Below are 23089 nucleotides of genomic sequence, written 5' to 3' on the forward strand. Positions count from 1 at the left end.
TAAATTTAAAGACTGTAGTCAATCAGAAATAAATTTTCCACATTTAGACTTCAACAAGAAATGCAATGTTTGCAAGGGAACAAAAAAAGACCAACTAATTCTCATCATAAAAAGAAATTAGTTCTACAAATGACACCAAGAAAGTTATTTTGCATACTCAAAACCAGCCAACAGCTAATGACTGAAAGCCTTGTAAACCAAAGAACATTCTAAGTTCTACCTGAATGGTTTCTATTTTATAAAAAAACCCCAAAATTAACAAAAAAAAAAAAAACAAAACATAAGTAAGGGTAAGTGCCATAAGTAACAAAATATCCTACAGCTGCAGACTGCCTCTTAGCTTCACTGCCTTGAGTCTAAAGCTTTAACACTACTCTTCTGATGCTTAAGAGCAGGCTCAAATCAAAAACAGTTGTCTGCAGCAGCATATTAATTATGGTACAAGACAGTCTGCAGCATAGAAGAACATCTCGCATAGACACCACTACCAGGCTAAATAGAAAGGCATTTCCCACACATCAAAAATTCTCTTCCAGAAGATGGAAAGTAAGCATGGAAAAAAAAGTTTTTCCTACTTAAGACACTGATGTGTAAAAGACTTTTGCATAAGATTATTTTCCCCTCCCAAGTCAAGTAAAACACTGAAAAACGTGTCAAGTAAAACAGAAAAACCAGAAAAACACGTGTCTAGGGTGGAGATCACAATCTGTTTTTTCATATTTAGTTTCTAAAATTACCTCTGAATTCCTTTTAACAGTGTTTGCTGAGACCCCCTAGACTACTCCTAACATGACAAAAAAGGTTATCTCTTTTGGAGCATTACATGTAAAGTCACACAATCAAATTAGAAGATGTTAAATATTAAATAAAGTCTTGTCCTGATAATTCCTCACTACTTTTCTGTAGTAATTTTTCATCCATTTTTTAAGAAATAAAGTAAATCCAAACCATCTTGTTATGTCATCAGATTAAGGCTCAGTCATATAATAGTAATGAATTTTACACAATTCTTAAAGGAACAAGGCAAGATTTACAAGGCTGCTAGACAACTATTTTCAGAACAGAAATATTTACATTATTGAAAGGATTAAGTTTAGCTTTCTTCTGGAAGTAATTTGCTTTAGTTTTCTGCACTGAAGTAAAAGATCAGACAGTTGACATTATCATATCAGTTTGGCTTGCCATTTGCAACTTGTATGTCTTTTTGTACAACATTCAGGTGAAAACTGAAGCACATACACAGGTTAACAAAAACATGATTAAAATCTGTTTTGTAACCATTACATAAAAACTCACAGTCACTTAAAATTAATTTTTGTAACTTTTGTATGTAAAAAAATGTTTACTATGTGATTTAAACCCAAATAGTTAAACCCCAGCATCATTCCCATTAAAGGCTATTGTAGTTTGGCTAGTACTATTGAAGGGTCAGGAACAGACTAATACACAGGTTTTTTCCCAGTTTCTCCTCAGTCAGTAGCTCCCAATTATCTTGAGAGAGACAATATTAAATATATATTAAATATATATTATATGATGATTGTTACTTACAATTAGCTGTTTCAAGCCTACAAATGACTGCTCTACAGAGTTGGCATTTAAAACTTGTCTCTTCACTGCAGCCTGCTCCCCCAAGAAGCGAAGCATTAGGTCTTTTACTGCATCTCCCTTGGTGTTCATGGAACAGAAAAAGAAAACAGATAACAAGACTATTTAAAACATTATTTCAGCAAAATAAAATGTTATGTTACATGTGTAATAAATATAACTGCATGTGTATATACAGCATTGGAATGAAAACTTCTACATTTACTCTATATAATTTGCTATATTTTTTCTTCCATGGATAGGTTTCACTTAGCACTGACACATTCAGGTTCATTTGCTTCTTCTACTATTGTAGAAGATCATTTATAAGATGATTCACAAATCTTAAAAATAAAATATTCCTCAAAGATCTTATAAAAACCAGAAATTTTTTGTAATGTATGTTAACATTGAAAGGTGCAATCTATTGATGAAAATAAACATGCACACACAGTAAGTGAGCCTTAAATATCCACCAAAAATAAACTTTGAGAGATCATAAACCAAAGTAAACAGCAACCCTTCAACAAGTGTTTCAAATTTCAAAGTAACTAGCTGCAGTCATCAGTCAGAGAAACTGGGTTATATGAGCTCAATAGCTGCCTAAAGAGACTGAACTGCATATAATAACAGCAGAGCTTAGCTATGACAAAGACAATTGATATTAAGTGTTTCAACTTTCTCCATGGACAGTGATGGGAAATACATTTGTGTTTTCTGTCTAGCTTCTTAAGGAATGAGAACAACTGTTTCACTACATGGAAATTTTTTACCTCTAATGATGTCACTTATCCTACAAATAAACAACTGATCTGCCTGACAGAAGAGCCCAAAGAATTAAGAAAAGAGAGTGTGAGCAAAATGACATAAATACAGAAGATTTTTTAAATCCCCCTAACAGTACTTTTGATCCAACTGTCCTTTGGTGTAGGAAACAGTAAAAATGAATGTAATGAAACAAATGACACTGACAGAAGAGAGGAACTCATGAAAAAAAGTGTAATGGAAAGACTATAAAAAGCAGCAGATTTTTCTGTCACTTTGAGAGCACTGCTACAGACAATCTTTACCATACACAACACAATGTAAGTTTAAAAAACAATGGTTTTTTAAATGATTGTCAAAAGGTAACATGCAGCTGAAATAAAAATCATTCCGTATTTTTCTTGGTGTGATTTATCTACGTAAGACTTGTCTTACAATACACTTTGAGCAAGCAGGGCAAAAAATAAAGTCCCAAGCTCATCAATGCATATAATGTGAAATTTCAGTCCTTCCCTGAAGCACACTTAAGGTTCACTCACTGCAAATGCATTTTCAACCAACCTCTCTGTCCACTGCATGTAGCTTCGTTTAACATCTTGCATTAACATTCATCATTAGCAAACTATTATTACCAAAGCTGTAATGACCCTTGTTGGAAGTTACTTTTAACATTGAAAATATACCTCCCACAATATTTCAGTTGACACTTCAAGCACTCTACAATTACAGTTACAGTTAAATGCACAATTTGCAATACTATGGAACAATGATACCAAACTAGGAGATGTCAAATCAGTCAAGGCGTGCACTCAGACCACAAAAAAGCAGTAACTGAAAGTGAGGAAAGTTTTCTAAACATAAAGCACTTCAGAACTTGTCCCTGTGAACATGTCTAGAAAACTCTTATAATTCTTAAACAATGAAGAAAGCATTAGGATTTCCTTTAATTGCACTGATGATTTTACATCAGTCTTCATAGAAATACATCATACGGACCTTGTCAAACATCCTCCCTTCAATTATATACTAAATGGTAGATCTGCATATTTGCACTTGCCCAGATTTAGGAAATAAATAGCAGAAACAAGCCTTTAATCCCTGACTGCGCTGAGGAAGGTGAAAGAGAACTATTGTAAAAAAGGAAGCTTGCAAAAAGGAGGCCATCATCCTTGGAGACTGGAGAAGGGATCACTCCATCTGTCTGATTAGCTGTCAGGAGAGAAAGAGTACACACTGGAATAACTCATCAAGGTCTAATGGATATTTTGGGTACAACTGGAGGAGGAATAGCTAGCTTCCTCTTACAGTGTTTTGTTTCACGCTAATTATCTGGCTCTGTGATAGCAAGCTTATGTTTTAAGATAAAGCAAACCCAAGAGGCAGCAGCAGTGTGGAGTATGTCTAAACTGGTATTTATTGCTTGTGACAGAAACCCAAGATTTTTCGGATAATTCATCTATAAGTCTGGACCTGATTCACCCCAGAAACTCTTCTGATAGCTACTACAGATTATCAAGTTATTGCAGACTGCTCTCTGCTTGTATATGACTATTGACTGATGGTCTTTGTTATGCATAATTAAGGATTAAAGCATCCAAACTCTAAACACCATCTATCTACACAACAATTCTATTATCCAGAGGCATAGATACCAAAGAGTAGGATTAGCCCGTTTCAAGAAAAAAACCAAAACATCATGATGGTTAGCCTGGCTGAGCAGCCAAGATAAAACTACTGAGAAATCCTGGATATGTGTGAGTAAAATTTCCCAAATTCTGAAAAAAAAATGCTTTATGCCTTCTCATCTGTTAGAAATTGACAGAAGACAAAAAATTACTTTTCACTACTATATTGTTTGCTTTGTCATCTCCTCTAGTCTTTTTTCTTTTAATTTTGGGGTTATCCCTTCCTAGCAGCTTGCTGCAGCACTCAATCTTTCTTAGAGGTTATACATTTCCATTGCTTAGGGAAGATAGAAATGATGCCATTTCAGTCAGTGTCAACATTGTTCAGACCACTGTGAACATGAGTGAAATTATTTCCCACTCAATCACAACAGGGAATTCCACAAAGCTGTCTGCTTAGACACTATAGCACAGCTTAGAGATGTGTATATATTCCAAATGTATTATCTTACTCAGAGGACCAGAAATAAAGTACTTTAAAATACAAACAGCTTTGGTTTCTACAGAAACTGTCAACACTTGTTTTCAATGCACGATGTCATGATGAATAAATGAGATCTGGATTTAGCCTCTTCCTGTACAAGGCAGCAGTGATACTGCATTTTCTAATTAGAATTGAAGTAATACATACATCAGCAACAATATGAAGTACTATGACATACAGATTATTGGACAGATCTTCTACACTATTTTTAAAATATAATCACAGAGGAAGATACAGTAATATACTCTTACCTGGATATTATCAAATTTTAATCCAGGCATGGTGAGATTCTCCTTGTCTATGAACACGGTGCTGTATTGTTGTGTGGCAACTGAAATGAGAACATTTTTTGTCTCCTCGCTAGGAATCCAAGCATCATTTCTTCTATCTAGTTCACTCATATTTAAGGCTGTGGCAAATGGGTCATCACTCCCAGCAAAAACAGCTTGGATTTGTGAGAATGGCTTGGGGGATTGAGTTATTTCTAGAGATGATGGGGGACCACCTGTTTCAGGTCTCCCATTTTGCACAGGGAAAGTAGGGTTAGATGAAGAACCATCTCCACCATTAGAAAGAGAGGACATTTGTTCTGGAACTGAAGAGCTTGCACTGGGATTACTGACAGAAATAAAATTGGATGTTGTAAATGAATCAAAAAAATCAGAGGCTAAAGTATTAGTGTTAACAGTGTCACCAAAGAACTTGCTTAGACTAGGACTGGGTTGAACCACCTGTGGATTATACTTCACTGGAGTCTCTATTATACTACTAAAGCTGGGAGATTTCACCATCTGAGGCTCAAAACCATCAGGTAGGAACAACTGTGGCTGGGAACTAGCATTGTTTGCTTGGCTGAAGATGGTGCACACGGGAATGGGCTCAGCCTCAGAAGATGGTTTGGTAGTACTGGGTGACAACATTTGGTCTTCAGGTGTGCTCTCATCATTATTTGGTTTTGTTTCTACAGGAACGTTGTTTCCCAACTTTGGTTCCTCCTTGACTACTTCCTGAATTGAGTCTTCCTTTAAAGATGCCTGATCATCCATTCCAATCTCAGAAATGTCTTTAGGAGTTTCTTCATGTTCTGTTTCACTCTCATTACTTAAAAACTCTTCTTTATCCACTTCTGTTTGTGTTTTTTGATTATCTTTATTTTCCATTTGGTCTACTATCTCCTGAAGACAACCAAGTTCACCTGTGTCATCTTCACTGTTGTTTGGGGAATCTGAAATAATGACACTCTCCATCATTTGTTCATTAAGTTTATCTACAAAATTATTTGAATCCTCTGATATAGTTTCATTTCCTTCAGACTCAAATTCATCACCACCAAGATCAATGGTTTCCTCATGAAAGAGAACTTCATCCTGAGTTTTCTGCTGAACTATGTCTCTGCTGTCATCTTCACCTGAGGTGCTCTTTGCATCCTTAGCATTGCTTTCATTATTCTCCATAGTAACTGAAAAAGGAGAAGACACCACCAAATAAGAATTAGTTTTATTGCTTGCATATTGTTCAGGTGTCACAGCAAAACTCCTAAGTACCATACAAATAGTGAAATTCTTGCTTTAAAAAACAGTAATTTCACTATTTCACATCTCCCCTTTGACATTTTTCATTTAACGTTTAATCACAGAATCAATCCTGAAAATATTTTCTCTTTATCTTTTCTACATGTCGTAAAACTATTGAGATTGAAGACCAAATGCCTCCCACTTGAAACAGTATCATAGAATGGTACCAGAGAATGGTTTGGAAGGAGACCTTACAAGATGATCTGATTCCAAACCCCCTGCCATGGGCAGGGACACCTTCCACTAGATCAGGATGCTCAGAGCCCCATCCCACCTGGCCTTAAACCTCCCCAGCTTCCCCGGGCAACCTGTTCCAGTGACTCAACACTTGCCTTCCCGGCGGCAAGGACCGCTCGGTCCCGCTCCCAGCCAGGCGAAGCGTGGGCTGACGGCGGCCAGCAGCGCAGCTGCCGGGCACGGGCCGGCCAAGCCCCCGCAGCCCCGGCCCGGACACCCGCGGCGGGGGCGAGCCCGGCCTCCCTCACGGCCTCCTCCTGGCACAGCCCCGTGAGCACCCGCGCACCCGGACGCCCCTCATGCCGCGCGGCCGCTCCGTTTAATTCTATTCCATTCCACTCTATTCCATTCTATTTTGTCCCGTCCCGTCACCTCCGCGCCGCCGCCGCGTCCGGCGCCGCTCCGCCCGCACTGCGCCTGCGCTCGGGCCGGGCCGGGCGGGGCCGCGCCAGCGCAGCTGCGGAAGCGGCCGGCGACGGGCCGCGCCGAGGGTCAGAAAGCAGCGGCCGCGACGGCGGGTGCCTGGCTGGGCTGGGGGGGTCGCGATGGAGGACGACGCGCCGGTGATTTACGGGCTGGAGTTCCAGGTGAGCGAGAGGGAGGTTTAGGGAAGGTTGGCAGGTACCGGTGCTGCCTTCGAGAAGGCGCTGGCGGCGGCGCCGGGTGTGTGTAGAGGGGCAGAGGAGAGCCCGCCCGGGGGACCGGCGTCCTCCCTGCTCCCCGAGCGGGGACCGGGGCGCCACGGGCACCGCCGGGCTGCGGTGGCGTTTGGTGGCGTTTGGTGGCGTTTGGCGGCGTTTGGCGGCCGCATTGGGTGTTGAGGGTGGCTGGCCGGCGGCCGGGAGTCGTTCCGCCTCAAGCGCTGTTCTCAGGGCGGGCAGGGCCCGGCCAGGCTCCTTCTCCCCGCGGTGCCGGGGCTCCTGCCCGGGCAGCGCTCCCACTCCGCCTCTGCAAAAGGCTTTGCCTGGCTCTGCACTGGTGCCAAAGCACTGTTCAAGAAATCCCTGATTCTGCCTTGTCAGAAAAAAAAATTAAAAATTGCTTTTCTGAAGGAAAACACGAAACTTGTTTCTAGTAAGTTGCAAATTTTAGTTGGTTGTACCCTACCATAAATCTGTGTGAAATTTGTGGGCTCTCTCTGTACTATGTGTGTATGTGCATTTGTCCCATATGACAAATCTGTCCATCACATCTGTATTTTATGGCTGTAAGGAAATGGAACTGTCTAACTCAGAAACTTACTGATCCTCTTCTTAGAGGAACACAGGTGTTGTGTTTAATGAGGATTCTGTAAGTTCTGGGAAAGCAGAGTGAGAGGGACCCTAATTCACTCCGCCTTTGCCCAAGGGCATTACTTAGCTGTTATGTGTTGCGGCTGGCTTATCATCACTAGCCATTCTAGCAGTAATACCTGAGAAAAAAACCAGCACCTTCTAACAAAGCAGTTCGTTCTACAGTAGATGTAGTAACAGAAATATCTACACGTGCACTTTTTTTTTTTCTTTTGGCACCTTTGCTAAAGTATTTGTGAAAAGTAACATACACAGGTTCTTTGTAACAAATGTCCAGTGTACTGAATAGTGTGCTCTGTAGTTCTGACTATACCAATAGACTTCATTAGTAAATTTTGTATATGATTGCATTATGTGTTTGGCTTGAGATGGCTGTAACTTGTACTTCAAAATTAATGAAACTTATACTTAAATCTCTTTTGCAGAAGAGAATATATATCCTGTACTTAATAAAATTCATATCTCATTTCTAGTAAGTCACATATAATCTATCTTCCAGGAATTTGGGAAAACTAGTGTGTGTTGTCTGGGACCTCCATGGACCTGTGTATCCTGCTCTCTCCCATACCATGTATCTGCTACACACTTCTTCTCTCCTGTGAAGTATGTAACTTGTTGGAGTTGTCTGGCAGGAGGATAAAGCAAATGCATAAATAAAGTGGCTGTAATAAAAGGAAATTACTGTTAATACAGATCACTTAGGGAGAGGGTGAGGAAAGAAGAGATGATTTATGTGTAAGTCAGAAGGGGAGCGTAGAGATGAAGGCTCTGTTGCTGATCTCCATTAACTCCCCGTGTGTCTTTAAAACAAACTGCATCTCTGTACTTTTTGAAAATGGAGACACTAATACAGAAACTGTAACCTAAAACTGATCTGGTTTTCCAACTTCCATCTCAAGGTCTAACAAGAAAGATGATTATTTTTAATCATAATTTCTTCTGTGTCACTAGATAATAATGGTTAGCTGTATCATCTCAATTATTGCTTTTAGTCTGAAAGCATCTCTTCAGACTAATTTTTCAGCCAAGTTTTGAAAATGTTGGCTTTGCTTCTTATATTTGGGCTCTAGCAGTCAGTAAAAGTCCATCTTTGGCCACTGGAGAAAGTGTAATTGTGTAAATGTGCTTTTCATCTGATTTAAGTGACCATGTTTTATAGGAACATAGAGCTGATTCGTCCTAGGCACTATCCACCAATTAACATTATTTCTGCATGGTTTCTGTTCATTTCGATGTACAGAATGTGTTCTGATGTATTGACATATATAAGGTAACTTAGAATAATGACCAAATACATTTTTCTCTTTTTTTAATCTCTTGGGTGTGTCTGTACATAATACAAACATTGTACAGACATGCAAATGATGTGTGAATGACACTTTTTGTGACTTTTAAAAAGACAATCTCACCATGGTTGCTCTGTTTGTCCGACTGCAGTGAAAATGAGAAGATTACGGTGGGTGGTGAATGAATGAGATACTGCTTAAATTGAGGTACTGAGTGATGTGACTGTGGTTCATGATGGTGAATACCAAGCAACAGCAGCAGCTGCAGAACATTTCAATACCAAGGTGGTCCTTCTAAAAGGAATCTTAGTAGAAATAATCAATATCCTCAATGATAAGAATGTAATGAATGAAGTCCCAGGAATATTGCTGCGTGCTGTATTTTGTCAGTGAAGTGATGTTGTTCTTGTCCCATGTAGAGTTGACCTGGGCTTTATTCTCTAACCTGAAATACATGGTATGTCTACCCCATGTTGAATTGGCTTTCATTTTCAGGGAGTCACAATTTTCCCCATGTTTTTTCCTGAGGGTTTAAACAGTGATGTTTTGAACAGGTGTGAAAGCACCACTGAAGGTCTCAAAATACCATGTTTGCCTTAGTTTAGGATTGACTAGATAACATTTATATCCCTGGAAATGAGCAGTGGGAAGAGGTGCTTTCTGGGATAGGCATTTGGCTCAAGCCTACATCTGGCTTGTTTAAAAGCATGCAGAAGCCAGCCAGCATTATGAGATGAGGAAGAGGAACATAACTTATGCCAGAGAGTGATCATTTTGGAGCACGTGTTTAGCACATTTAATGAGTTTTGGGGACACCACAACACTGAGCTGAATTTCAGCATGCTGGATACTCCTACTGTATGTTGCATGGCAAAAGTAAATAGACATGTGAGGAAAAAGGACAGTGAACAGGAGGCAAGGACCACAGAAAGCTTCCTGGCTGAGTACAGGGCCATAGTGCCCATGGGCAGCTCCAGCAGCACCCTGAGATAGGGTCTGGCTGAAGCAGGCTTGAAAAAAGTGTGCTGATGCTTTGATAGAGTTAGTGTTCTGCATTGTGATCGTTGTGCTTCTTGAATAAGTGATACTTGGCCCATTTTGTGTTGTCTATTATATGTTAACAGGTTTTATGAATCTGAATAGACACTTGATTTTTTAGAACTTGCCTGCTTGCAAGAATAAGATGAAACTTAATTTCCCTAAAGCCAAATGTGTTTTCTTAGAGTAAGAAACTTAAAGCAAAATACCAACTGAAATAGACTGTGGAAGACGCGTGACCAATGTGTGTACACCTACTGTCATCAGTATGTATTGAGACTAGCTCAGCTGATTTACCTGTGATGGAGTAAAAGCCAGGTGTAGATTTACTAGAAGTGGTAAAAGGGGTCTTCCCTGGAAAATGTGTGTTGCTTGTGAGCTCCCCAGGGAAAGCTGTCCTGGCTTTCAGGCTTGGCTCTGTTCCCAGTATGGGAGTGCAGAGCCTATAGCTCCTATGGGCGGTGGTGTTCTCTTCCCTGGGGGAAGCTTTTGTGTTCTCCTGTGGGCTCAGAGAGAACAGCCTAAGCAGAATGTACTTAATTACTTTGGTCCAGTTTTAGCAATGTCTTTGGAAGACTTTGAAAATTGAATCAGTTTAAGAAACTGCCTAATAATGTCTTACTAAAATTCCTAGCTTTTCTTTCAATTCTCTTTCTTCTCTAAGATTACTTGCCTCATGAGTGCCATTCCTGTATATTTTAAGCCTTTGTGGTTTAAAGTGTTACTAGAGGAACAAAAGTAGCTAAAGTGGCAAAGCTCTCTTTACTAATCCCCCAAAGATCTTCATAATGCATGAGGTGAAACAGTTGGAAAGTATTTTTAGGACCCTTAAGCAATTAGTAGGATCTTCCTAGTGTTAGGTGTGGTACAGAAAAATGACAATATAAAGATACAGTGAGGTGAACTTGAAGGAACTTTTACATGATGATTGTTCATGAGAAGTGAATGAGTTTTCTTAGGATGACTGTGCTGTGCAGGTGTTTGTGTATGGATTGCATTCATCGCTATTAGGGTTTACAGATTCTGTCAAGCTTTAGAATAGGGTCAATGCACTAAATATGTTGGTAGTGGGAATTCTTGTGCTGTGAAAGACTTCAGGAAAACAGCTGTCTGAGAGCATTGAAGGTAACCTGGGCATGTGTGCTGCCAACCTTTTCACTGATAGTCACTGCAGCTTATTAGAGTCACTGAGAGAGCCTCCTACTGTGGTGGGAGAAACAAGGCTGTCTTACCTATGTAAAAATCAAAGAGTACTTGAAAATTGAAATTGTGCCAGAAGGCAAAAATAACATTCATGACATTAGCAGACTGGGGCTTGTCTAGAGGAGCAGAGAATTTGTATTCTGCCTCCAGAATGAGGCATCAGCAAATCCAGCTCCTCACCCCAAGTAGCAGTACACTAGTCCTGGTTTTCAGCATAAGCAGATGGTCAAATAACTTTAAATTCAGATTTAGGGATTGCAAGCCAAATACTGTATCCTTACGTTTTGCATTTTAAGTTCACAATTTGGTAGTACAAATTGATTGTATGAATTTCAAATGATGCCTGGTTTGAAGAATATTTTTTCCTTATATTAAATATAATACAAATATTCAAATGTTGAGGTCTGTTTGTTTTCTTGTTTGTTAATAACAAATCAGTGCAATGCATCAGCACAAAAACATTTGTTGAACAAGTACTTTTTTGTTTGTCTATTAATGCGCTAAATAGTAACAGTCAAATTAACAAAACAAACAAGAAACCAAACCACGACTTTGTGCATTTGGCTGGTATTTCAAAAGATGTTGAGGAGTGAAAGTTTTTAAGAAGAAATTATGAACAACGTGTAGAGAATCAATGCATTGCAGTTCCATAATGCACTTAGTTTAAACCAACCTTCTTTACCCCTTTTGAGGTTTGTCATTGTGTTCTTCTGGATCATCTCTTGATGCTGTCAAGTACAATAGACTCTAATCTATTTCTTTTTATCCAAGGTTTTTATTTTTCTGCAGGTGGCCTAAATTGTCAAGGGCAAGGTAGAAGGTGATCTGTGCCCAGCATCACACTGAGCATAGTGTAGGCATAGACATGATGCCCAGTCTCCAGTCAGTCTTACCTGCATTCTGCTACAATGATCATTGTTTCTTTTGCTTTGATACAGCTGTCTGTCGTGCTTGTGTTCTAGGGTTTTAAATGTCCTTTGCATATGTATTTACTGTAGTGGATTTGCAGTTCAGTTGTTGTCCTGTTTTGTAAAACTCTTGCTTTAAACTATGCACATTTCCTCATAGGGCTGTTGATAAATCTGAAATTTGGACATGTAGCCAAAAATTTTTTTGTGATTCACAATGTTTCAAACTTTGCTTGCTAGTATTTTTTTCCTAGAGTTAGGCCTTCTTTAAAAAAGAAATGGTGTAATTGCATAGATTGTTGCATTGTCTAGCACTATCAGTTAGGTGGGATGTTGAGAGCATGTGTAAAGATTACTTGTTAACTTGCTGCTTATGTCTTTCAGATGTGTATTCTGGTTACTTTCTAAGCATTATGCCAGTTTTTTAGTAAGTAATACTTTAATATCTTGGGTAGAATCCTAAAGTGGTTTGGGTTAGAACAGACCTTAAAGATCCTCCAGTTCCTCTCTCAGCCATGGGCAGGGGCACCTTCAACTAGACCAGGTTATTCAGAGCTCAGTCCAGCTGGGTCTTGAACTCCAGGGATGGGGAGTCCACAACCTCTCTGGTCAATCTGTTCAGTGCCTTACCATTCTCACAGTAATGATTTTTTTTTTTTTTTAATATCCAATCTAAACCTGCCTTGCTTCAGCTTAAGGCCATTCTCCCTTATCCCATCACTATGTGCCATTGTGGAAAATCCCTTTCCACATAAGCCTGGTATTAAAGTCTTTTTGGGCTATATGCAGTTCTGTGTTCTGTAGGTGCAGACTTAGAAAAATAATAATTTCCACTGGTTTAGATTAATCAATATTCATTTTACTATACTTTTTTGCTTATTTTCTATCTATGAGCTGTAGTCATAAGGCAGGATGCTTTATGAAAGGTTCTATTTGCAACTTGCTCTGGCAAGATGACAGAGTTAAGGCACTTTCCTTGATCTTGAAAGCACTCCAGATTCAGCTGTATTGTTCATTACAAGGATTACTTGGTGTCTTCAGCTGTTGAAAGAACTTCTTTTTCTCTCAAAGTAACTCAGAGTAGACAAAACCACACATTTTTGTGACACATGGAAATCTATTGTGCTAATATTGATATTATGAATAGGAGTCTTCCTAATTTATGAAGGCTTCATGAGTTTGAATTCTGTGTCTGGTGTATGGATGTTGCAGGGTTTATTTTGTCAGGGAATAAATAATAATGTTTCTTCTTATGAAATGTGTCTAAATATTTTTTTTCTTATGCCCTTTTTTTTTTTCTTTCTGAAAAATGGAAAATTATTTTAAGGAAGAGTTAGAAAAGCTGATGATATAAATGTTGCTATGTATTTACATAATTTTATTTTGGGCACTTTGTGTCCAACTTTATGCAGTTTTGAAAACAGCCAGACCTACTTGAAAAGCTTTGAAAGGGCTGGAAACCTCTTTTATTTCTTTATTTTATTAAAGATCCTGGAGGTCTCTACTTCTCTTTGATGTATAAAAACAACAGAAGCTTCTTTGATTGAAGAAGATACATAGATGTTGGCTCATTTCTAGTGTTTTCTCAAAATAATTCAAAGCAGGTATTTTAATGAATGAATGCTTGCAAATGAAAATAAATGCTTGCAAAGATCTGCAAATGTAAATTCTGTTAAAGACAAAAGCTTTTCTGCAATCATCTTGATGGACTAAAGTTATGTCTGTCAATCAGGAGCACTCTAGACTTGTAGATTAGTGCGGCATAAATAAGAAAGTAAAGCATATTGGTATGGATTCCCACTGATCTTTGATCTGCATGAGTGTTTTCCCCCACTACATAGATATTATAAATGTAGGTATAGGTTAGTAGCTTGTTACTTAGGAGCTTGTGGCATTTTTAAACTTTTTATGCTCTATCTTACACAAAATATTACACTGTTTAAGTTGCACATTTCAGATTCTAGGAAGGAAGTATCTGCTCTATACAAGTCCAGAGATGATTCAGAAAAATTAATTTTTCTTTACTGCTATTGCCGGACAATGCCTTGCATGGCTTTGCTTTATTTCAGAAAAGTCAAATATCTTTAAGTTGCTTTTCTAGAATTAAAGTGCTCTAAGTTTGGATATTGGGATTAATATATTCCAGATATTCCCTTCCAAGCTTTTAGACATCTTCTAAATAGTAATTTGAAAATAAGTTTTAAATAGAATGATATTGAAGTCTTCCTGAATCCAAGGGGAACAAGCTGCACAACAGGATGGCAGTGAGAAGGGCCATTCAGCAGTCACCTGAATCCTTCATCGGTATTGGCTTGAAATACTGCCTTAGTGTCTGGAGAGATCTCAGCTATGCCAAATAGGATGTGAATTGCAGAGATTTATTTTTAGATTAAATAAATAATATTAAACAATATTATTAAGGTATCTCTTGCATGGAGAAACAGCAGCTATTCCTCACAATATATAGTTGCTAAAAATGCCTTTAAGTATTCATTTACCTTCCATTTACTCAAAATTATCTGAGAGTCTCTACTAATGACTAGTGCAAACCTAGTGATTGTGGCTTTAGTTCAAGCTGTGCTTTATTTATCAGTGTCTCCTATGGCCCTTAATTGCTTGGTTTTGCTTCTTCCAGGACTGTGGTTGGTGTAACTTGAAGAAGCAAGGCAGACTCTAGCAATGCCATTAACATAAAAAAGAAATAACATTGTGACAAAAGTTTTAAAGATAAAATTACAAAAAAAACTCTCATGATTCAGACACTTCTTATCTCTAATGGGCTGCAGCAGAAAAAAGGAGGCTTGGTTTTTAATTTGGTTCTAAAATTGGTGGCTAATGATGAGAAAAAAATTAATTTGTATACAGGCATACTCAACCTGAGTGGTGTGAAAACTCTTGCCTCTTCCTTGGATACCATGCTGTTTTTTTAACAATAGTTAAATATTGTCCACTGCTCTGTGGAGTTTTTTCAGATGATAAAGGAAAATAGTTTGGGAGAGATGCTGCATTTAATGTTATCCCTGTTCTAATGAAGATCAGGTAATGTATTTAGCACCTGTATTCCTCAATCCTCACAAGTATGAGAAATTGCACAAAAAAATGTATTAAGCAAAATGGGGATAAAGGCCAAGAAAATCTGCCGTTTGTAAGAATGTAATGCTTAAAATGACAATTGATATACAAGTTTCAAGATTTTTGCTGAAATTAATGGATTTTATTAATTGTACTTTTCTAATGGCTTTCTTCTTCCCTAGGCACGAGCTTTAACACCTCAGACAGCAGAAACAGATGCAATAAGATTTTTGGTTGGAACACAGTCTCTTAGATATGATAATCAGGTAATTTTTCCATCAAATGTCAGTTGTAATTTTTACCACTTTTTGTAACATTTTTCCAATATCATCTCTTTTCCTTTCTCCCCCTCTTGAGCATGAGCATTGATAGTCAAGTTCAAGGATTCTGTGGGTAGAATGTAATGACACTGGTAGGAAAGGGAGGTGAATGAAAGCTTTGTGTATTTTCTGAAAATCATATCTCTCTTCTAAATTGTATGACTAAATCAGATTGGTTTAGTAAAAAAACTGCCATATTTTTGTTAATTAGAATATATAGATGCTCTGGAGCTATCTTTAAATCCCTGAAGAGATGCAAAGTAAAGCAAAAGTCTTTAAGCCTTAATTGCTTCTAATGGGACTCCTGATACATGCACAGTTCAGTGTACATGATGCTTCATAAACTGGATTTTTCAATATTCATTACTGGAAATCAGCTATGTCCTTTCTCATCATTCAGACAATTCAAACTAAAATTTGAGTGACTTTCATGGCTCAGTTTCTGTTAGGCCATTTCTTCTGAGGTTAAGTGTATAAGTTGTAATTTTACAGCAAATTTAATTTTTGTGACTGAATTCCAGTAGAAATCATACTGAAACAAGTTTTTGAGGCTGAAAGGGTTAGCAGGTTGTACTGAGTGCAGGTGGCAAGGCTTGGGTAGCAGGAGAGCTGCAGTGGTGGCCTCTGAGAAGAGGCCAAGGGTTGCCTGTGCCAGACATGGCTGGTTCCAGTGAATCCACTTCAGAACACAGGTGAGGCCTGTGAACCCATGAAGGCCCTGTGCTGAAGCAGAGGAACTGAGTGAGAGGAAACAGCATCACAGAGAAAGCACCCATAACCAATACTGCCCCACATCCCCCTGCCCCATTTGAAAGGAGCAGAGGAGTCTGGGTTGAAGTTCAGCCTGGAAAGTGGGGGAGAGAAGGTACTTGTTTAACTGTCAATGAACTAATTCATCCACCCAAGTCTGTTTTGCCCAGAGTATTAGTTAGTAAGTGACCTCCCTGTCTGTAGATTGGCACATAAACAATCTCATTCCTATTCTTCCTGGTTTCTCCCCCTGTCTTTCCTGGGGAGAGCGGGTGTCTGGTGGGAGTCTGTTAGCTAAGGCTAGCACCCACCAAAGTCCCTGGCATTGAATGGAGTGACCAACTCTTTTGAAAATGGCCTGTAATGGGCTGCCATCGCTTGGAACTATAGCTTTGGGACACGTAAAATGTCAATTCCCAGTAACATTTTGAGTTCATTACTCAGTGATAATACTGGATGAGACTCAAGAAAAGTTACTCCAAGGCATAAGGGGGATGGAATATTCAGTTTATTTACATTTCATGTAAGACTTGGACAAAGAGTAACGAAAGAAGTGGCACACACACTTAGTTAAAATTAAAAATTCAATGCACACAATTATATTTTTGATTGTGCTGTCTCATGCTCTTCAAATATTTGGTATAATGTGTTTTTGTTTTTTTTACTCTGATTTCTGTGATGTTTTTACAACTTGCTCAGCTAATTAAATCCTGATATGAAATTGTTGTTGAAGAATGGGACTCACCAGTTGATAGCCAACAGATCTTTAATAATTTAAATTTTCTGATTTGGGTAAGTTTATTTGGTATATGCTATGTATTTGGGAAATGTTTGCGTATGTTTCAATTTTGAGTATGCTTTTCTTTCTCTGGTGAATAACATTAACAATAGAAATGCAGGACAATTTCAAGTGTATTCACAGATGTTTGGAGGTTATTGGCCTTTAGCTGTGCCTCAGGCCATAATTTCTTCTCAGTTAGTTCCTCAATCCCCAAAAACTGCCCTAGGCTCAGCTCATTATAACTTAATTCAGCACTAGGTTCTCTACATTTGGTTAAAAACTTTTTTAGTTACCTGACCAAACTTATGAGCTTTCTTGCAACACTTAATACTTTACTAAGTCCTGCACAGCAAGAGGTTTTATCATGTGCAGATTATTTCTTCCCTTCTGGTCATGGGCAGGTGTAGTGCAAATGAAAGGGCAATAATTTTACAGCTGGCCTGATAACTTTTGCCTCATTGAGGTGTATTGCTGTATAAAGCAATTTTAGGTATTAATAGAAGAATATATTTTAGGTGAAAATAATTTCCTATTATTACTAGTATTTCAAAGGAAAGGAAGGTTTTTATAAGATTTTACATTATGTTAATATTTGAGATATTAATAGTGCATAGTACTTGGCATTTGGTCCGTGCTGCAAATGGTTTAAGTAGTAGCACGACTAAGTGTTCTGTATGGTGTAGGTTTGGAACTTTTGTCCTCAGTACTTTCATTGTTGCTAAACTGTGTGTTTATTGCATGCATTGGAAATATCCAAGTATGTAATTTATTCTTTCCTCATTCTCAGAACTCTTCAAGTTATTTTCAGTCTTATGTCTTACAACTTAAAATACTTATTTCATTATTTATATAGTGCATTGCATCTGCTGTACTCAGCATGTCAAACCTGGGTTCTGGGTTCATTTCTGGGTTCCTCGCTGCAATGAAGACTTTGAGGTGCTGGAGTGGGTCCCGAGAAGGGCGATGGAGATGGTGATGGGTCTGGAGCACAGCTGAGGGAGCTGGGGCTGTTTATTCTGGAGAAAAGGAGGCTGGGGCAGGGGTGGGGCTGTCTTACCACTGTCTACAGCTACCTGAAAGGATGTTGTGCCAGGTGGGGGTCAGTTTCTTCTCCCAGGCAGGAGACAGGGCAGGTGAGAAGAAATAGCCTTAAGTTACACCAGGAGAAATTTAAGCTGGATAATAGGAAAAATGTTTTTGTGGAAAGGGTTATAAGTCATTGGAAAAGGCTGCCCAGAGAAGTGGCGGAGTCATCATCCCTGGAAGAGCTCAAAAAAGTGTGAAGTTGAGACCTATATTGCAGCTTCTGTATTTTGAGAAAATTTTCTGTACTTCTGTATAGCTAAGATTTTTGCAATGATTCAGTAGTTAATTTAGTTAATTTGATTCAGACATGATGATAGGATAATTCATGGCTTTTTTTTCCTTTTCATTGTTCAACCAACTTTGAAAATTAATTTTTAATGAGGATACAGTTCTTCAAAATTTGAGTCTTCTAAAATTATTTGCCCACTGTTGAGCTTAGGGGAATTAGTACCATGAGTAAAGTTCCTTCTGTACATTATGCCAGGCTAGAATCTTCCTAAATTCCTTGTACTTCTGCAGCAGCCATAGAAAAACAGCTGACTAAAAAAAGGAGGGAAAAATGATAGATCTATTAAGAAAAAAAAACCACATAGCAAAGAAACGTGCAACAAACAAAAATGAAAATAATAAAAAGCAACTTAGTTCTGTCTTTTAAAAATATTATCTATATATTTGAATATTGTTGTTTTTCTTCATCTTAAATACTTTGTTTCCATATAGTATGAAAAGAGTAGATTTTTATCTTGGTAGTGATATGTGACTGCTAAAGTAAACTGTCAGTGTCTTACTGAGTTTAAAGTACTTGCTTCAAAGAAGAGTCCTTTCCCTCTGTCTCCTTCTTTCTTTGTAGATAATTTGAATTATACGATTTGGATACAGAATTGATACAGATATTTAGACTAAGGATTGTAATGTTGTTATTTTTGTTTATTACTATAAGAAGTGTTGAATTGTAATACGTGGCTTCTTTACTATTAGCCATAAAATGAAAAATCACCTTCAAGCTTTAAGTTGAAAATTGAGAAATAAGCATGGTATTTCCTCAAACAGGGAAATTGCTTGTGTTTTCCTAGAAAAGTTAATCCTGTGTGAAATCAATGATATAGTAAATAGTTAGTATAACAATTAATTAAAGTAGATATCGGTTATAAAAATCTCATTAAATTGTTCCATGTAGTCATTGTGTATAATTAAGACCCTAATGTTCTATTTTATTGTATTTGCAGATTCACATCATAGATTTTGATGATGAAAATAACATTATAAACAAAAATGTTCTCCTTCATCAAGTGGGTGAAATTTGGCACATTAGTACAAGTCCTGCTGATAAAGGTGTACTTGCAACCTGCTACAATAAAAGTAAGTCCTTTTTAAAAATGCTCAGCTTGTAGAAGTGCTTTGGTATTTTTGAATGTGTAAAGTTTGAACCTTTAGCTATGTGTAGACACTCTCAATTGGAATTATCAACACAGATTTCTAAAAAAAACTGCAGCGCTTTTACCCATACCTCAATTTTATCATATCCTTAGGTTACCTTGTTTAGAAGTCAACTTCTTCATTCATATTAAGAAAAGCAGCAAAATGAACCTTACGCTTGGCTGATGAATGCAAAGCATGGCAAATAAAATATATTCCTGTTACTTTAAGCATAATTGTTATTGATGTTTGCTTTTGAAAGTGCAAGTAAATGTCTTTCAAAATATGCTGGCATCAACCTTTACTTAAAACTGCAGATGAATTTTGTATATAATGTTATTTTTCATTTGTGAAATACAGGTATGCCCACAGAGAGCTACAGCTTCTTATCTAAATATTTCCTCAGTAGGAATGTTCTTTGTCTAACCTTACCATGGGTGCACTACTATTGAGATTAAGGATCTCTGTGCAATTCCTGAGTGAGACAGGTGTGAAGATTTTCTGTCATAAGGCTTGAAAAATCCACTAGCATCACTTGGGGTAGAGGGTGATTTTTCTCTCTGACAAGAAATCTGGGGTGTCAATTGAAATAAATATTGCCTAGTCAATATTAGTCTGTTCTTGCATGAAAAAGCAGTCCAAGAGTATAACAATTAAGGAGTGAGTTTCAGGCTTTGTACATCTGTGAACAGTTGTAGAGATGTGTGTTCCTGCTGTTCAGCCTTCTGGTTGTACTAGGGAGAGGATTCCAGGATTGCTTATTTCTCCTAATTCTTTTGGATTGAAATAAAACTGTAAAATTTTAATTTCTTTCACAAATCTTAGGTGATTTTTAAAATCAATGATAGAAGATAAGTTAAGTAGATTTTTCCATTGAAATTATTGTGGGCCTTTTGATTGAGAGCCTTTCTGTGAGATTTCCAATTTCCTTTATTTGACCTAATAAATCATATGAATGTCTTCTATTCCAGATTATGTGTTCTAGATCTAGTTTATATGATTTCTTAATATTAAGCTCTGATTTTTATTCTTCATGCATCTGTTGGAATTATTATCCATTAACATTCTGCAGAAAATACTGACTCTAAATGGCAACATATAGAACTGAAAGTACAGTGTGGGGTTCTGTAATAAGGGATACTGAGTTCAGCAGACAACTTATTTCAAGTAGTAATGCAGCCAAATTAAGCAGTCGAAACCTTTACAACCTGTAATGTATTGCATTTCTTTTTTGTTTTAAAAAGAGACAACTCATTTTCTCATTGAACTACAAGTCAAATGAGATGATGCTTTCAGGAACAGCTGTAAGTACTGTGTCCATCCCATGTGTCTGGGCCCAGCACTTCTGTTAAGACTTGAACATTGTTGAAACTGGGAGATTGAAGAAATGTGAGATGTGTCCGTTATTAATAGCTGTTTTTTTGAAGCTACTTAAAGAAGTGATAAAATGTGGCATTGAAGAGAAGTGGAATTACATACGTTTTCCTTTTCCTAGCTCACTGGATGAGCTAATGGAATAGGGTGAAATTTTCTTCTTTATATTGGGAAAGATACTGAGTTTTCATTTACTCTTGCATATTTGCAAAGAGTTGTAATAACTGAGGTATGAAAAAAAGATATTGTAGGTGCAAATAGAAGGGCACTTTTTCACAGCTTGTCCTGCTCTTGGATTTTTGTTAAAAGGAATTTGCCTTTTATATAGGAAGTTTGGGGAATATAAACTTCTTTTTTAAATGCAGTGAAAATCTTTCCATGGTATCCAGTTGTTATCATCCCCTGCTATGTTATTGAGACATGAAAACTTGTTTATTTTTTACTTAACTACTTGATAGTTAATACTGTTGTCTGAAAGTCACAGATGGCAGCAATCTTGCTCTGTGTTTTGAAATACGAATTTTGAGGTGCTGGTTTGCTTCTCTTTTTTCATGAGGGGATAAAACTTAGCAAAATAATGTAATATGTAAAGCTTTTTGATAATTTCTTCTGAGTGCTAAGAATTCTGTGAGGGAAATCGGTGTGTGCATTCAGCTGGTAACAATGGGTTGTCTCTGGGCTCAAGGTTCAAGCAAAAAGTTTAGGCCATCTCTGTGTGTTTGAGAAGAATGCTGTTGTAATGATACTTGGAAGTTTTTACTCCTCTGATTGAGAGATGCCTTCAGTTGATATACCAGAAGTCTTAATCAAAACTCAAAAAATCCTCTCATATGGGGAAGTTCCTACATTTGATTTGGTTTTGTTGGATTTTTTTTTTATTTCAAAGACAGTATTTTTAACTACTTCTATGAAATCCCACACAATCATGCTATGATCTGAAGGTTTTTTTCCCATGTGTGTGGATATGTAAATGCGTATGGGTTGTTTTCTCCTGAATCACGGAGGTAGGAAACCTCATTCAGAAGTAGAAACAATCTAGCCTTGTCACTCTCGGGGAGCATTATGTTTTTTTTTTTTAATTCCTGCCTTCAAGGATATGTGAAATATTTTTACTTGTCCTTGACTTGTAAGTGAAAGGGGCATAAAGAGGTAGAACTTTAACTGTATGTAGTATTTATTACACCTAATGAAGAACAAAGTAATGTACTTATGAGTCATGATAACTATGCTTCTATGTCAATAAAAAGTAATTTCCTTGTTGTCCACTAGATTATTTTCTTTAAATGCTTACTTTTGATAAAATCAGATTTTTTGCACCTAAATGACTAAACTTGCAGCAACCACAATTCAGTCATTGTTTTGAGATGAGCTTTTGCTTTTAGAAACTCTAGGCAAAATATGTCACAAGTGCCAAGTATAGCATATTTCCATGATTGGATGCAGATTCTCCACTCATATTTTTTTCTTTACTGCCCTTTTACATAAAGTCCATCAGAATATTTATTATTTACTGACATTGATTCTGCATATCTTTACATACTATGCTTTGAAGAAAAGAAGGTCCCCTAAAAAGTAAAAATAAGATGGCTCAGATAACTTTCTTGTTCCCAAGAAGTCACAGGAAAATTTAAATCCTTGCTGAATATGTAATTTGGGATCTATATTCTCTAAACAGTCAGTAAAGTTAAATCAAATGGTGCTCTGTATTCTGTGTTCAAGATATTTTACTAGAGTATCAATGTACAATTAGGTCTTAAAAAAGAAAATACCTTCCTGACTCTGAAGTCAAAACTAAGGAAACAGCTTTTTTTTTGTTAGCATCAGTATTTACAATTTTGTCTAATTTTGACATTGCATTATTAATAAAGCCTTGTATTTTTTCATTTTCAATTATGACATTAACTAGAATAATAGTCGTTCTAGTAGCATTGGAACAATTGTGTCTTTGGATATTAACCAGAAATTCCATTTTCTAGGACATTTTTTCTTAATATAATGAAAAGATGGTGGAACTGTGCCTCCCTTCGTGCTCCTCCTCATACACGCACTTCAAAAATACTGACTTAATCACATAATTACAGAGGGAGAACTTCTTAGACTCAGTTCCTGCCTCAATCATAGTGGTTTCCCCCCATCACTGATCATGAATATGCCACTTAGGATATTTTATACTGTTAAAACTGATATTATAGGAAGATGATTTTGTTCTCAAGTGATAGGCTTACTTGTTA

General features: G+C 37.4%; 2 protein-coding genes across 6 annotated transcripts in view; one reads left to right on the forward strand and one right to left on the reverse strand.

Moving 5' to 3' along the window:
* The window catches only part of TRAPPC12 (trafficking protein particle complex subunit 12), a 49195-nt gene extending 42444 nt beyond the window's left edge, over positions 1-6751 (reverse strand). The window contains exons 1-3 of one of the 2 annotated variants that reach the window (XM_021551200.3): positions 6705-6751; positions 4773-5980; positions 1552-1668 (exon numbers count right to left, since the gene is read on the reverse strand). In XM_021551200.3, coding sequence (XP_021406875.2) covers positions 1552-1668; positions 4773-5975 — 1320 coding nt within the window. In that variant the 5' untranslated portion in view covers positions 5976-5980; positions 6705-6751. Of the gene's footprint in view, positions 1-1551; positions 1669-4772; positions 5981-6427 lie in introns of both variants that reach the window. The other variant, XM_021551201.4, reaches the window with a different exon arrangement.
* Positions 6752-6826: 75 nt separating this feature from the next.
* EIPR1 (EARP complex and GARP complex interacting protein 1) overlaps positions 6827-23089 on the forward strand; it is a 74172-nt gene continuing 57909 nt past the window's right edge. For 2 of the 4 annotated variants that reach the window (XM_085574554.1, XM_085574555.1), the window contains exons 1-4: positions 6827-6919; positions 8124-8227; positions 15314-15397; positions 19295-19427. In XM_085574554.1, coding sequence (XP_085430680.1) covers positions 8162-8227; positions 15314-15397; positions 19295-19427 — 283 coding nt within the window. In that variant the 5' untranslated portion in view covers positions 6827-6919; positions 8124-8161. The remainder of the gene's footprint in view (positions 6920-8123; positions 8228-15313; positions 15398-19294; positions 19428-23089) is intronic. The other 2 variants (XM_021551202.4, XM_021551203.3) reach the window with 1 other exon arrangement.

This window comes from Lonchura striata, chromosome 3 (genome assembly GCF_050655825.1).
Source record: "Lonchura striata isolate lonStrDom1 chromosome 3, ASM5065582v1, whole genome shotgun sequence".
Taxonomy (NCBI): domain Eukaryota; kingdom Metazoa; phylum Chordata; class Aves; order Passeriformes; family Estrildidae; genus Lonchura; species Lonchura striata.